General features: G+C 40.1%; 1 protein-coding gene across 1 annotated transcript in view; it reads left to right on the forward strand.

Moving 5' to 3' along the window:
• PAPPA2 (pappalysin 2) overlaps positions 1-14,357 on the forward strand; it is a 283,912-nt gene that overhangs the window by 25,749 nt on the left and 243,806 nt on the right. Inside the window, exon 2 of the mRNA XM_032393459.1 lies at positions 7,678-8,749. Within this exon, the coding sequence (XP_032249350.1) occupies positions 7,678-8,749 (1,072 nt within the window). The remainder of the gene's footprint in view (positions 1-7,677; positions 8,750-14,357) is intronic.

Genomic DNA, 14,357 nt, shown 5'->3' on the forward strand with positions numbered 1-14,357 from the left:
GATTGGCTTCTTTGACTTAGTAATATATATTTATGCTTCCTCCATGTTTTTTCATGGCTAGGTAGCTCATTTCTTTTTAGTGCAGAGTAATGGCCCATTGTCTAGATGTACCACAGTTAATTTATCTATTCACCTAATGAAGGACATCTTGGTTGCTTTCAAAATATGGCAATTATGTATAAAACTGCTACAAACATCTGTGTGCAGGTTCTTGTGTAAACAGAGTTTTCATTTTCTTTGGGTAAATATCCAGGAGTGTGATTGTTTGATCATATAGTGAGAGTACGTTTAATTTTTTAAGAAACCACCAAACTGTACCATTTTGAATTCTCACCAGCAATGTATGAGAGTTCCTGTTGTTCCATATCTTCACTAGCATTTGATGTTAGCGTTCTGGATTTTGGCTATTCTAATACATGTGTAGTGGTATCTTGTTTTAAGTTGCATTTCCCTGATGACATATGATGTGGAGTACATTTTCATATGCCTGTTTACCATTTGTATATCTTTGGTAAGTTATCTCTTACAGTCTTTGGCTCATTTTTAAATTGGTTGTTTCTTTTCTTACTCTTAAGCTTTAAGAGTTCTTTGTGTATTTTGGATGACAGTCTTTTATCAGATGTTCTTTTGCAAGTATTTTCTCCCTGTCTGTGGCTTGTCTTCTGGTTGTCTTGACACTGTCTTTAGCAGAGCAATAGTTTTTTATTTTTAATCAAGTCCAGCTTATAAATTACATCTTTCATAGATCATGTCTTGGTGTTATAGCTAAAAATGTCATCACCAAACACAAGGTCATCTAGATTTTCTCCAATGTTATCATCTAGGGTTTTTGTAGTTTTACACCTTGCATTTAGGTCTATAATCCATTTTGAGTTAATTTTGATGAATAGTGTAAGGCGTATGCCTAGCATTATTGTTTTGTGTGTGGTTATCATTGACCCAGCACAATCTGTTGAAGAGACTCTCTTTGCTCTATTGTATTGCTTTTGCTCCTGGTCAAAGATCAGTTGAATCTATTTATGTGGGTCTATTTCTGGGCTCTCTGTCCTGTTTCATTGATGGGTTTGTCTACACTTTCACCAATACCACACTGTCTTGATTACTGTAGCTTTATAGTAAATCTAAAGTGACATTTACTCCTTTTAAATTCTAAAAAATCAGCTCAGCAGCAAAGTACACATAGCCACTTCAACAGTCAGAGGGAGAAGGAGACACTTGGCAGTTTGCATCTGTTTTCAGTCTTTATCATGGTGGAACTGGCTCAGACAGGCTCATCAGAACCAACTGTATATCTCTTCCCAATCCCATGTTCAGCAACATCATATTGGTAACTTAAAATTGGCCATTGTAGGAATATTTGTACTACAAAAATTGGCAAATGCTACAAATCAGGACTTGTTTTTTTTTTCCCTTTTCTTTTCTTCAGAGGACCAGTTGTTAAATATTTTCCAGCATAACATTGGCTTTATACCTGATTTCTTCTTCCCTTTAATGTCTTATCATCAAACTCCTCCTTGTCATAGCTAATGTTTGTTCATCACTTTCTATGAGTTAGGCACTGTGCGGAGATCTTTCACATGTATTCTTTTATTTAATTCTCCCAAAAACTTCAGGAGGTAGGCCTGGGACTGAAAGATGCTGAAGAGAAGACCAGTGAAGGACAGATTTTATTTTACAGGTACAATTTGCAAATAAGTAAACTGAGGCTCAGCAAGGTGATATAATTTTTCTGGGGTCACATATCATGTTAAGTAGACTGGGGACTGAAACTTCCACTGACTCATGCTTGGAACCTCCATCATAGAAATCTGTTCTAGGCTCTGAATCATGACACTTCAGCTCTAGTGTACTGTCTGCACCTGGCCTGACACCCGACCTCTCAGACCCTCAGTGTCTTCATCTATACAATGAGACTGGTGATAGTTATCCTGCCTAGCTCACAGGATGGCTTTACCATTTAAATGATAGTTACACAAGATTGCTTTGGAAAGCTCAAGTACTATATAAATGGGAGATATCTTTCCATGCTAAGAAGTAAGGGAAAAAATATTCACAAAAAGAATACCACATCCCAACTTAGAAGATTCAGCTGAATTGGGTATTTGATATAAGGAATTTTACAGTGGATGTTTCTGGGTGAGCTGTCAGGACCTTTGATTTGGGAATATTTGAACTTACATCTTGGAGTTCCTTGGCTTTGGGTCTTCCTAACCTTTTCAGACAGTTTGACTGGTGATCAAGGTAGCCCTAGTTTCATGGGCAGATTTGGATAGCATCAAATTATTAACAAGATGGGTCAGTGCTAGAAAGTTGGCATTTAATAACTTTAGGGAGAATTTCTGCCATATTATCTCCATGTTTTAATAAAGATGTTCTTTTGCTGTTCACATAGTTACTTATACTTCTCACTTTCAGCATATCTCATTGTAGTTACTTATTTAAGGCTTATTTTCTGCACTGTACTGAACTCTCCATGATGTCAAATAACCATTTGATCACTAGAAAACCCCACCACAAATACTGAGACTGGCAGCTAGTACTGCTTCATAAATATCTACTGAGAAAGTACATGGGTGGACTAACTACATGGAACTCTTGTAGTGTTCATGTCTTTCTTGTGCCACAGTTGTCCATCTGCAAGCTTTGGAAAGTTCCTTAATTGCAGTTGGACCAAGTGTTCAGGACAAGGCCAGCCATGGGATGTTTCCTGCTGCAGTTCCTCTGTGTGCTCTCGGGATATCAGAGGCATTTGGCAACAGTAGGAAAACCTCCAGCTATTCCTTAACTTATTCAGTCCAAGACCCTTACTGTGTTATGCAAGACCTACTTTGACCTGTTTCCACCCGTGGTGCCTGCCATCTTGCTGTCCCCACTGTGTGGAGTGATCCATAATTCTTTTGCCTGGCCAACTCTTACTCACTCTTCAAGAGTAGGTTTGGGTCTTTTCCCCTCAGGAAATTCTCTCCCAATTATATGGGTTGAGATTAGGCTCTGTTTTCACTCACCTATGTATTCCTTGATCTTAAGTTTTGATATATTGAAATTATCTCTTAATGTTTCCACCCACCCATGAGAGTATAACTCCTCAAGGGCAAAGACTGCTTTTTCTTCCAAAGCTGAAATGAGTTTCTATGTCTGGCATGAATGGGATGTTCAGTAAATGTTTGATGAACTGAAATGACTAATTCCAAGTGAAATTTCATTTCCCAGAAGGAGCAAGACAGTGGGATGAAATGTGAACCCTTTGTGGTTTAGTAGGGTGACAGTCCTTCAAGTGACCAAGCATGATCCTCTTCCCACCAGCTAGGGCTGGTGGAGTTAAATCTATGTTTGAGCAGAGGGTGCAATTTCAGCCTCACTATATTGGTTTATTCAGTCTTAAGAGAGAAGAGAATCATAATTTTCTATCCATATCCTCCAGATTGGGGGAAGGGATGATTATTAGTACAGACTATAGAAGATGCAGGAGGACAGAAATATTTCCTTACTTTGTCTTTGGAAAATCTGAAAATCCTCACAAGGTTGTACTCAAGATTTCATGAAAGAGGCGGGGCTGATAGCAGTGATTATCAGGGAGACGTAAGCCACACCATGCTTCAGTGCCGCAGTTTCGTCTTTTGGAATAATAGATCTTTCAGCGGGAGCGGAGGGTATTTATTTTCATTTCAGTGGTCTTAAATATGAGTTTTATTATAGGTAATAAAAAGCCCCAATTAATTATCAGTTCCTAGACAGTCAGTTAGCCACATTCCCTAATAGCATCATATCTGTGCACTATTTATAACAGGCCCTTATTTCTTTTAACTACTCTCATTCCATTAGTTTGCTGAATTAATGTACAAGTACATACAATGGTTACACAGGTTGTATTAAAATGCCTGATCAGATGTGATTTTTAAACAAATGGTGTGAAGCCATTTCAGATGAGCTTTCCACTTTCATGTCTGATTTAACTTACCATTGATAGCAGTCTTTCTAATTCTTCTTCACTGATTGGAAAATACAATGACTCCCAAATTCTGTCTTCTGCATTTCCATCCACTGGGCAGTAGTGAGAAGAGTGATTTCTTTTGTAAATGTGGTGGATCAGCAGCTCTCAACATGGTCAAAAGAAGTGTATTTGTGAAAGTTTCACTTGTCATTCTGATCCGCAGCTAGGTGATAACATTGGGGTCTTAGTTTGGGCTGCTATAACAAATATACCATGACGAGGTGGCTTAAACAAAAGCAGTTTTTTTTCTCAGTTCTGGAGGCTGGTAAGTCTAAGATGCTAGCAGATCCAGTGTCTGGTGAGAATCCTCTTCCTGGTTTGCAGATGACCCTCTTCTTGTATCATCACATGGCAGAGAGCAAGAAGAGTTAGCTCTCTTCCTCTCCTTAAAAGGACGCTAATCCCATCATGGGGCTCCATCCTCCTGACCCAACTGCCTCCTACAGGCTCCATCTCCAAATATCATCACAATAGGAATTAACGTTTCAACATATGAATTTTAGGGGGATAGAAATATTCAGTCTACAATAATTGGGTTAGAGAATTCTTTCTTTCTTTCTTTCTTTTTGACATGGAATGAGTGCAGGGCAGTGCTTCAAAAACTATTCTCTTCCTATAGATGAACAATGGTAATACAGCAAATAAAATGCAGTTATCTAGGCACTTAGTGAGGTTTCTCATATGCAACTTGGGACATCTTATTAAATTAGAAAGCAAAGAATAATTACTCTGATAATCATTTAAAAAGTAATACTTCTAACATACTTGTTACAACTCCCAACTAAAATGACTATTTTAGTTCTTCTGTCTAATAAATCCTTTCTAATATAATTACTAAAACTTAGATTAATCTGAACTAGACTATTATGATAAAGTTACATCTTCTATGTATTGTCTCAAGAAGTTAGAAATATCATTTTAGATACACTATCAATAATTTTATAGCTTCCTATGATAAAAATAAGGAGAAACAATTGTTTTATTGATACTAACCAGAAGTTCTAATAACAGTAAGTAAAAGTGTTCAAAATTGCAACTAGATGCCTGGTAGGTAACAAGTTAATTATCTGGTTAATTTATATGTGAAGCCTAATAATTTGTAATTCAACTCACATATAGACAGGCGCTGCCTTATATTGGTTCAACTTAACGATTTTTTGACTTTATGATGGTGTGAAAGTGATGCATATTCAGTAGAAACTGTACTTTGAATTCTGAATTTGGATCTTTTCTTGTATGGTCCCATATTGGACCAGTATATGGTCCCAATACTCTCTCGTGATGCTGGGCTGCATTGAGCCAAATGACCAAAAAAAGAGTAGACAACTGGTACCCTTCCAGCTGTTCTGTACCCATACAACCAATGATGCTGGGCTGCATTGAGCCAAATGACCAAAAAAAGAGTAGACAACTGGTACCCTTCCAGCTGTTCTGTACCCATATAACCAATACTGTACTAAAGGTTTTACCTTTAGTACAGTATTCAATAAGTTACATGAGATATTCAACACTTTATGATAAAATAGTCTTTGTCTTAGGTGATTTTAGCCGATTTCTGTCGGCTACTGTAGGTATTCTGAGACATATAAGGTAGGCTAAGCTAAGCTGCAGTGTTTAGTAGGGTAGGTATATTCAATGCATTTTCAACTTACGATAGGTTAATCAGGAAGTAACCCCATCATAAGTCAAGAAAGATCTGTAGATACACCTATTTATATGCAACAAATATAAAATAGTATCCCCAATTCTTCCTCTTAAAAACTAGCAGATACTAGTCGAGAGCTTAGTAACTTCATGGTCCCGATATTAAATATTGTAGTACATTTGTTCATAGGTCAGCAGATGGATATAATTAAGGCTAAATGTACTTATCAAAATAAGTTAACCAAATTGAAACTCTGAACCAGGGAACTTACTCTTCATCTCACTAGATTTGTCTGCCCTTTTGAAAGTCTACCCCATACAAGAATTTGTTAAAGCAGCAGTTCTTATGCTCCTTTATCAGACAGGTCTCAGTGTAAAAACACCTCCCCCCACCTAAACAAACAAAACTGGAATATCACCATTGCATTATACCTAGTCCTCACCAGTACTTCAAAGTCTGATTGTTAGAGTTGCTTTTGTTGAAAAAATGTGGGTTGTTTTTTTTTTTTTAAAGATTTTATTTATTTATTTGACAGAAAGAGAGAGCACAAGCAGGGGTAGTGGCAGGCAGAGGGAGAGGGAGAAGCAGACTCTCTACTGAGCAGAGATCCCGACATGGGGCTTAATCCCAGGACCCTGGGATCATGACCTGAGCCAAAGGCAGCCACTTAACCAACTGAGCCACTCAGGCGCCCCTGTTTTATTATTTTTTTAATCACAAGTTACTGATTTATGCTAGAGACAGAAGAAAAAATATTCTGTCATTTATGAAACAGTAGCAACTTTTAAAACACTTGACTGCAATCACAACAGGAGGCCTCATGGCTTTTAAGTCCTGACTCTCCATAGAGATTTTCTTTTTTGGGTGGATTTTATAGGAACTCAGGGGCATAAATACAATTATATAACAGGCTGGGGAAGAAAGACTTTTGGTGTTAGCCTCAGATATGTGATTCAGAGGCTAGCAGACTTCTCCATCATTTATTTATTATATAAAGCAATGCTTATTAAGCATTTCTGGTGTGAATGTAGTGCCTCTATGTTACTTACAAGTAAAATCTGCTCCTGAGACTCTATTTATATACTATTAGAAGAGGTGCTGGGGGGATGGTGGGTTCATAACTACAGATGAGTTTCTGGGAACATTCGAGGCATCCAAATCGCCTTTGGGATTCCTGTTTTATCTGTGGTTGTGTTATATCTGACTCCTTTTTCCTGCTGGCAACATATTAATGATCTAGTTATCTACAAGTAGTCCCCCCTTTGTTTATTCAGTTGGACTTAAAAGTCCTGTGCCCTCTGAGTAAGATGGTAAGGTAGTGTATGGTAAGGAGCTTCAGCTTCATTTCTCTGGTAGAGTTTCACCTCTGTACTGTGGTGGGCATCATTGGTTATAGAATAACTATTCTTATAACTGACTTGACTATTTTTTCATCTAGGACGATGGGTGGTACCATTTTGCTTACTCTGGGGAACGGCTATTCACTGTGAATGGGCACCTTGCACTAGAGGGAACAGTGGGCTGAGAATGATACCTGTTACAGTCTTCTCTGAGGGATTTCCCTATTCACCAACTCCTTGTTTTCCCCCATGAGAATCATAATTTCAATATTCAAATGAGGAAAAAGGACCTTTTGAGGGAATAGGAGATTATTGTCTTTTCTAAAAACTGTGATTGCCCCCATGGCTTCTGAGGAAGGGAGGGAAGACGTGAACTCAGGGTGAGGAACTTTTGTGACAAACTCTAGAGGATGGTTGTCACTTGCATTAGACATCCCCTTCTTAGCTTCCATTTTGATTATTGAAAAATACCAGAATGAGTTAAATTGGATGGAATCTCAAATTAGATTCATTTTGGGGCTAGATGTTGCCAGGATGGCCCGATATGGGGTACTGGATAGGCATCTCAGGTGGGGAACCTGTATCACTTATTTTTTCCCACTAAAAACCTACATTCTTGCTATTTATATGGGTTTTCTTCTCCTTTTCTCCATCCCCTTTGTATCTGGTATTTCTCCCCTCGATTCTTCCTTCTTTCCCAGGTGTGTTTGATAACTGCTCCCACACTGTCAGTGACAAGGGCTGGGCCCTAGGGATCCGCTCAGGGAAGGACATGGGAAGGCGAGATCCTTGCTTCTTCTTCTCCCTTCGCACCGACCGTGTGAAGAAAGCCACCATTGTGACTGGCCACAGTCGCTACCAACCAGGCACATGGACACACGTGGCAGCCACTTATGATGGACAGCGTATGGCCCTGTATGTGGATGGCACTCGGGTGGCTAGTAGTCCAGAGCAATCTGGTCCCCTGAACAGCCCCTTCATGGCGTCTTGTCGCTCTTTGCTTTTGGGGGGGGATAGCTCTGAGGATGGCCACTATTTTCGTGGACACCTGGGTACACTGGTCTTCTGGTCGACTGCCCTCCCACAAAGCCACCTCCAACACAGTCCTCAGCATCCAACTGGAGTGGAGGAACTGAGCACTCTGATCCTGACAGCCAGTTTTGAGCCCTTGGAAGAACAGTGGGCCCCCTTTAGGGATGGGGAGTATCCACGGCGTGAGGTTCTGCAGGGCTTTGAGCCTGAGCCTGAGATTCTGTCACCTTTGCAGCCCCCACTCTGTGGGCGGACGGTTTGTGACAATGTGGAGCTGATCTCCCACTACAATGGGCACCAGCCCCTCCAGGGAGAGAAGGTGATCCGCTACCAAGTGGTGAACATCTGTGATGACGAGGGCCTGAACCCCATCGTGAGCGAGGAGCAGATCAGCCGGCAGCACAAGGCACTGAACCATGCCTTCAGCCGCTACAACATCAGTTGGCAGCTGAGTGTCCATCAGGTCCACAACTCCACCCTGCGCCACCGGGTTGTGCTTGTGAACTGTGAGCCCAGCAAGATTGGCAATGACCACTGTGACCCTGAGTGCGAACACCCACTCACGGGCTATGACGGGGGTGACTGCCGCCTGCATGGCAGGTGCTACTCCTGGAACCGCAGGGATGGGCTCTGCCATGTGGAGTGCAACAACATGCTGAATGACTTTGACGATGGGGACTGCTGTGACCCCGAGGTGACTGATGTGCACAAGACCTGCTTCGACCCCGACTCACCCAAGAGGTAAGGGACTGGGGCTTGGGGTGTCCTACTTGTAGGATGCATTTATTACATCATTTTATGCTTTTGGTTTCTGGAGAGAAAAGAGGGTTCACACAGCCCCCAAATAAAATATTCATCCCTCCCATGAGACATTATTGAGCTTTTGTGAAGTCCTAGGTGTTAGATAATTAGGGACACAGGGATGGCGAAGACAAGGGACAGCCCTCACAGAACTCATTTTCTGTGGAGCAGACAACGTGTACGTGGTGTGACAGGTACCTGAAGACGTATGCCCCAGGTGCTTGACGCACAGGAGAGCCAAACAGCTTAGTCTGCCAGAGGAAGCCAGGGGCTCTTCAGAGAGCAAATAAGGTAAACATTGGCAGAAACCAATCAGCACCAATTATACCTGAGTGTTCTTCCTATAGTCGTAGGTTCCCAGCAAAGTAACACAAATCTGTGAAGAGGCCTCATTTGCCTGTGGTCTCTGGTGCAGTTTGGGCTGTTCAGCAGTTTTAGGAACACAAGATATTCTACAACTAACCCCATGTCTCCTTAAGGCGACCACAGTCTTCCTCTTTGCCCTGTTAGATTCCATTCCCTACACAGCATCCAGAAAGATCCTTCGTAAAGGGTAAATCAGAACCTATTACTCCCCTTCTTACTTTCTTTCTCCCCACTGTCCTTAGAATAGAATCCACGTCCCCCACCTGGCTCGCAGAGTGTGCTGCAAGCTGACACCTGCCTACCTCCGTTCTTCTTCCCCCAATCACTCTCACACCCTCTCTGTGCAGCCTCTCTCCTGTTCCAATGAGCAGATCAGCTTGTTCTTGCCTGCAGGCTTTGCAATAGCTGTTTCATTTTCTTGGAAACCTCTTTCCCTTGACCTTCCCTTGGTGGGTTTTCTCTTGTCATTTCTATATCGACTGAAATGTCACCTCCTGAAGAGGCCTTTCCTGATTTTCCCTAATTTAAGTAAGCTACTCAATCACTATTATGTCGACTAATTTTGATTCTTTGTGTAACACTCATCCCTTCTAATGTTTTCTTGTACAATAGTTTGTCTTTCTCCTGCCTGAAATGTCATTCCATGAGATCAGGGCCCTTGTTAACCACTACATACTTAGTGCCTAGAATAGCCCCAACATAAAGTCGTTTGTCTCATGTTTATTTTAATGAATTAATGGATCTGATGTGTCTTCTGTTGTGAGACAGAAATCAGTAAGAGGATTTCCATTACAGTCAATGCAGGGGTTGGGGAGTGTTAGAGGGAGGTAAGAAAGGAGAGAGGTGGGTGGTAAACTTGTTAATTTGTGTATGCAGGCAAGGCTTCCTCATGACATAACTGGTACCTTTGTACAAATTATAAAAAGGCTCACATCTGAGCTAGGGTGTAGTGTTGGCGAAGGTGGGAAGACTGGATCTCAGCTCCCACCCAATACCTGGATGGCTGCCTTTGTGTTTCTTGGCCACAATTTGTATAGTAATTTGTGGTATCCCTGTGTGTGGGCAGTCAGTTAACACTAATTAATAGGTCGGCTTGTAGTTCAGGCATGTGATGTTAAAGACTGTAAAATTTGGAATCAAGACACAGTTGAATTCGAGAGTCCTTGCTACTTAACTAGCTATATAAACTGTGTAAGTCACTTTCTGAAATTCAGATGTCTTGTCTGTAAAAAGAGGGTGATTGCAGTAATACTTTGCATTACTTATATCCTTGGGCTGTTTTGTGAATCAGATGACATAAGGAATAGAGAAGTGCTTGGGGACTGAAGTTTTCAATGTAAAAAAATTGTCCTAAACTAACATTAATTATTGTCGTTATTAGACCTGACAGATGGGAAGCCATTGTTTATATAATAATAATAGGGGAAATTGATCGCATTCCCAGAAATATTCACATAAGAAAGATTCTGTTTGGGTTTGGTTTTTAGATTTTGATAACCTTAAGCAGAAGCTAAACCTCACTAACAACAGTGGTTGCCAACTCTTTGGGGAGACAGGGAAATCTGGCTTGTTCTTACTTTTCTTCTTGCTGATTACAACAACCCACTGCCATGACTGAGAGAGCTGTTGTTCCAGGTACCCAGGCACCATTCTTCTTAGTGGTCCTTTATGTCTCTAAATACCTACAGCTACTACCCTTAACTAGGTGTTTGTAGCTTATTCCCTTTACTGACTCAGAGTTGCCATGGCAACTCATCCCTTCCTAGCCCTAGACCAGACGTGTTTCAAACCTCCCTACCCCGACATGCAAAATTCACTTTGTGGAATAAAAATGAACTCTTTATGCTTTTTTGATAGTTAAAAATATTTAAATCAAAGTAGTAAATGCTCACGGTTACAAATATCAAACTGTGTCAAAAGACATAAGGAAGAATGGTGGTCTCCAGCCTAACTTTTCCCATCCTTCTCCACCCTCTAGCGTTGCTCCCATACTTGATTATTTTACCTGTCTCTTTTGATAATTACCTCCATGTCTCCAAGTATTGTATTTATATTACTTGATTCATTGATTTTAAACGTTATGCATTGGCTTGCTCTTATGATAAAGAGGAGACTTTAACTTTTATATTGTCTCCTTCTTCTCCCCTCCATCTTTCCAATATAGTTATTTGACTATCTTTAGTTAAATCAGTTATATATATTTACAAGATCATGGCTGTGATTTTTTTTTTGTCTGCAGAACAAACTATGATTCTATTATTATATTTCTTTCCTGGTGTAGCTTCCTCCCATCCCCCACCCTACCCCTTGAGTCTCTATTTCTTCCCTCCCTCCTTCCCTTCTTCCTTTCTTCCCTCCATCATTTTTGATATCCTCAATTGTTTTTTTTTTTTTTTTTAAAGATTTTATTTATTTGAGAGAGAGAATGAGACAGAGAGAGAGCATGAGATGGGGGAGGGTCAGAGGGAGAAGCAGACTCCCTGCCGAGCAGGGAGCCCGATGCGGGACTCGATCCCGGGACTCCAGGATCATGACCTGAGCCGAAGGCAGTTGCTTAACCAACTGAGCCACCCAGGCGCCCCTCCTCAATTGTTTTTATCTTATCAGTTAATCTATAGAATGTGTCTTCTTTTTCATTCTCTGGAGCTCTTCCTTCTAGTTCATTCTATTTTTCTCTCCTCTTCCAATCTTTTTTCTTTTTTTTGAGAGAAATCGAGAGAGAGTACATGAGTGTGTTTTGGGGGGGTTGCAGAGGCAGGGGGAGAGGGAGAGAGAGACTCTTAAGCATGCTTCATGCTTAGCAGGAGCCCAATGCGGGGCTTGAGCTCAGGACCCCGATATCATGACCTGAGTCAAAATCAAGAGTCAACGCTTAACTGAGTGAGCCACCCAGGTGCCCCTCCTCTTCCAGTTTTGACCAGTTATCTAGGTCTGCTGCACAGTTTTCATCCCAGAAATTCTGCTTTATGATTGGAGCCACTGTGTCCTGAACTGTATGATTATCTCCTTTTTTATTACCTTACCTTATTGGACATTTAATTTACAACCTTATTTTACTGGAAGATATCCTTAAGTAACTTTCTAAGAAAGAATGTTGTAGGTATAACTTTTTCTGAGAAACATTTCTCGAAATGTTTTTGTTTTGCCTTTACACAAAATTGATAGTTTGCCTTGGTGTGAAATTTTGGGTTGGAAAACATTTTCTCTCAGATTTTTTGAAAAAATTCATTAGTTGCTTCTAGCTTCTCTTTTGATAATTGTGTGTCTTTTTAGAGGGGGAAGTTTTGTTTCCTTGTAAAAATTGTTTAGAATCTTAGCCTTGTTACTTTAGGGATTTTATGATAATTTTTTTAGAGTTGGCCTTTTATTTTTCTTTTCTTGAGCACTCAGTGGTCCTTTTGATTTAGATACTCATGCCCTTACCTTTGGCAGATTGTCTTAAATTATTACTTTGATACTTTTTATTAAGTTTTCTCTGTCCTCTTTTTTTCCTCTTGAAGCTCCTGAGGATGGATCTCCTGAACTTATTCTGTGTCTTTTTTCTCTCATATGTTTTATCTTTCTTTCTTTCTTTCTCTTTCTTTCTTTCTTTCTTTTTCTTTTTTTAAGATTTTATTCATTTATTTGACAGAGAGAGACATAGCGAGAGAGGGAACACAAGCAGGGGGAGTGGGAGAGGGAGAAGCAGGCTTCCCACTGAGCAGGGAGCCCGAAGTGGGACTCGATCCCAGGACCCTGGGATCATGAACTGAGCCGAAGGCAGACGCTTAACGACTCTTTCCTTCTTTCTTTCTCTTTCTTTCTTTCTTTCTTTTTCTTTCTTTCTTTCTTTCTTTCTTTCTTTCTTTCTTTCTTTCTTTCTTTCTTTCTTTCTTTCTTTCTTTCTTTCTTCTCTTTCAGAGATTTCCTTGAGTTTATCTTCTAACTCTTCTATTGAATTTTTAATTTTAGCAATCATATTTTTAAGACCTTCTTATTTTTTTGACTTTCTATATTAATCTATTTTTATTTTAAGGATACAAAATTTTTTAAGGCTAAAAACAGATACATTCTGATTTTTCCCCCCTGTGCACTATATCTGACTCATCTGTAGTCGACTTTTATTTTTCCCTCCCCCCCACCTTAGTTTCTATCTGTCTTACATGCTGTCTTTTCATGTTATTCCTCAAATATCTAGCACTTGTTCACAATAAGAAACATGCTTTTAGATCTCTACTTATCATGATCTAAAAAAGGATAATTAACTCTGAATTTCTTCTTTTGGAGGAAGAAATTTGCATAGTGGAGAGGAGAGCTTTTTTCTTTCCCAACTCCCTTATATTTATTTCATATATAGACTTTTTCCCTTCTATCCTCTGCCTTGTATTCCTTATGCTGAATTTTTATTATTAAAAATATTGAACTCTTATTGGCAAGAACCGTATTTTGAAAAACAATTATTTATCAAGGTCCTTGATGTGCCAGACACAGTGAGCTAAGCAGAGGGACAAATATAAAGAATATATAAAGAGCAGGTGCTAACAACTTAGTGGAGAGTTTTAGTAATTTTGTCAGAATTCCCTGGATTTATTTTATCAAAATTAAATCCAGGCCAAGGCACTGAAAGCAGAATATGAAATGCAGACTGCTTTTCTGGGCTATGGCTTGGGTTGTTTGAAAGGCCTTTGGATTCATAGAGACAGATATCTGGATTTCTATGAGTCTGTGACTTGGTTGAGCTAGTGGTTGTCTTGGAACTAAATTATTCATATATAGTGTCCAGTTATTACAATTAAATCACAGAGCTCAAGCTCACAATTCCATTATACTGTGACTCTGAAGGAATCCAACTTTAACAAATGCTATGCCAGACATTTTTTGAGCAAACAGAGTGTGCCAGGGACAGAGTCCTCTCGGGAGCTTACAGGTTGGTTGAGTAGTGGAGGACACACCTACAGATAGATTACTAACATGCAAGTACAATGATTGACATATGAACAATCCTCCTCATTTTTCAAATCCCATTCAACATTCTCCCTTTCCCCACCCTCAGCAAGAAATCTAGCCCAAAGAAGTTCCTCTCCCAAAGGCTCTGAGAGGAGCAGAAAGCCTGAGGAATCCAGCATCAAACATCTGTAGCCCAGATGGGCCTATCAAAGGAAGAGTATCTATCAGACTTGGGCTGGTCAGAAGGAGATATGAA

The sequence above is a fragment of the Phoca vitulina genome, unplaced genomic scaffold (assembly GCF_004348235.1).
Source record: "Phoca vitulina isolate PV1807 unplaced genomic scaffold, GSC_HSeal_1.0 scaffold73, whole genome shotgun sequence".
NCBI lineage: Eukaryota > Metazoa > Chordata > Mammalia > Carnivora > Phocidae > Phoca > Phoca vitulina.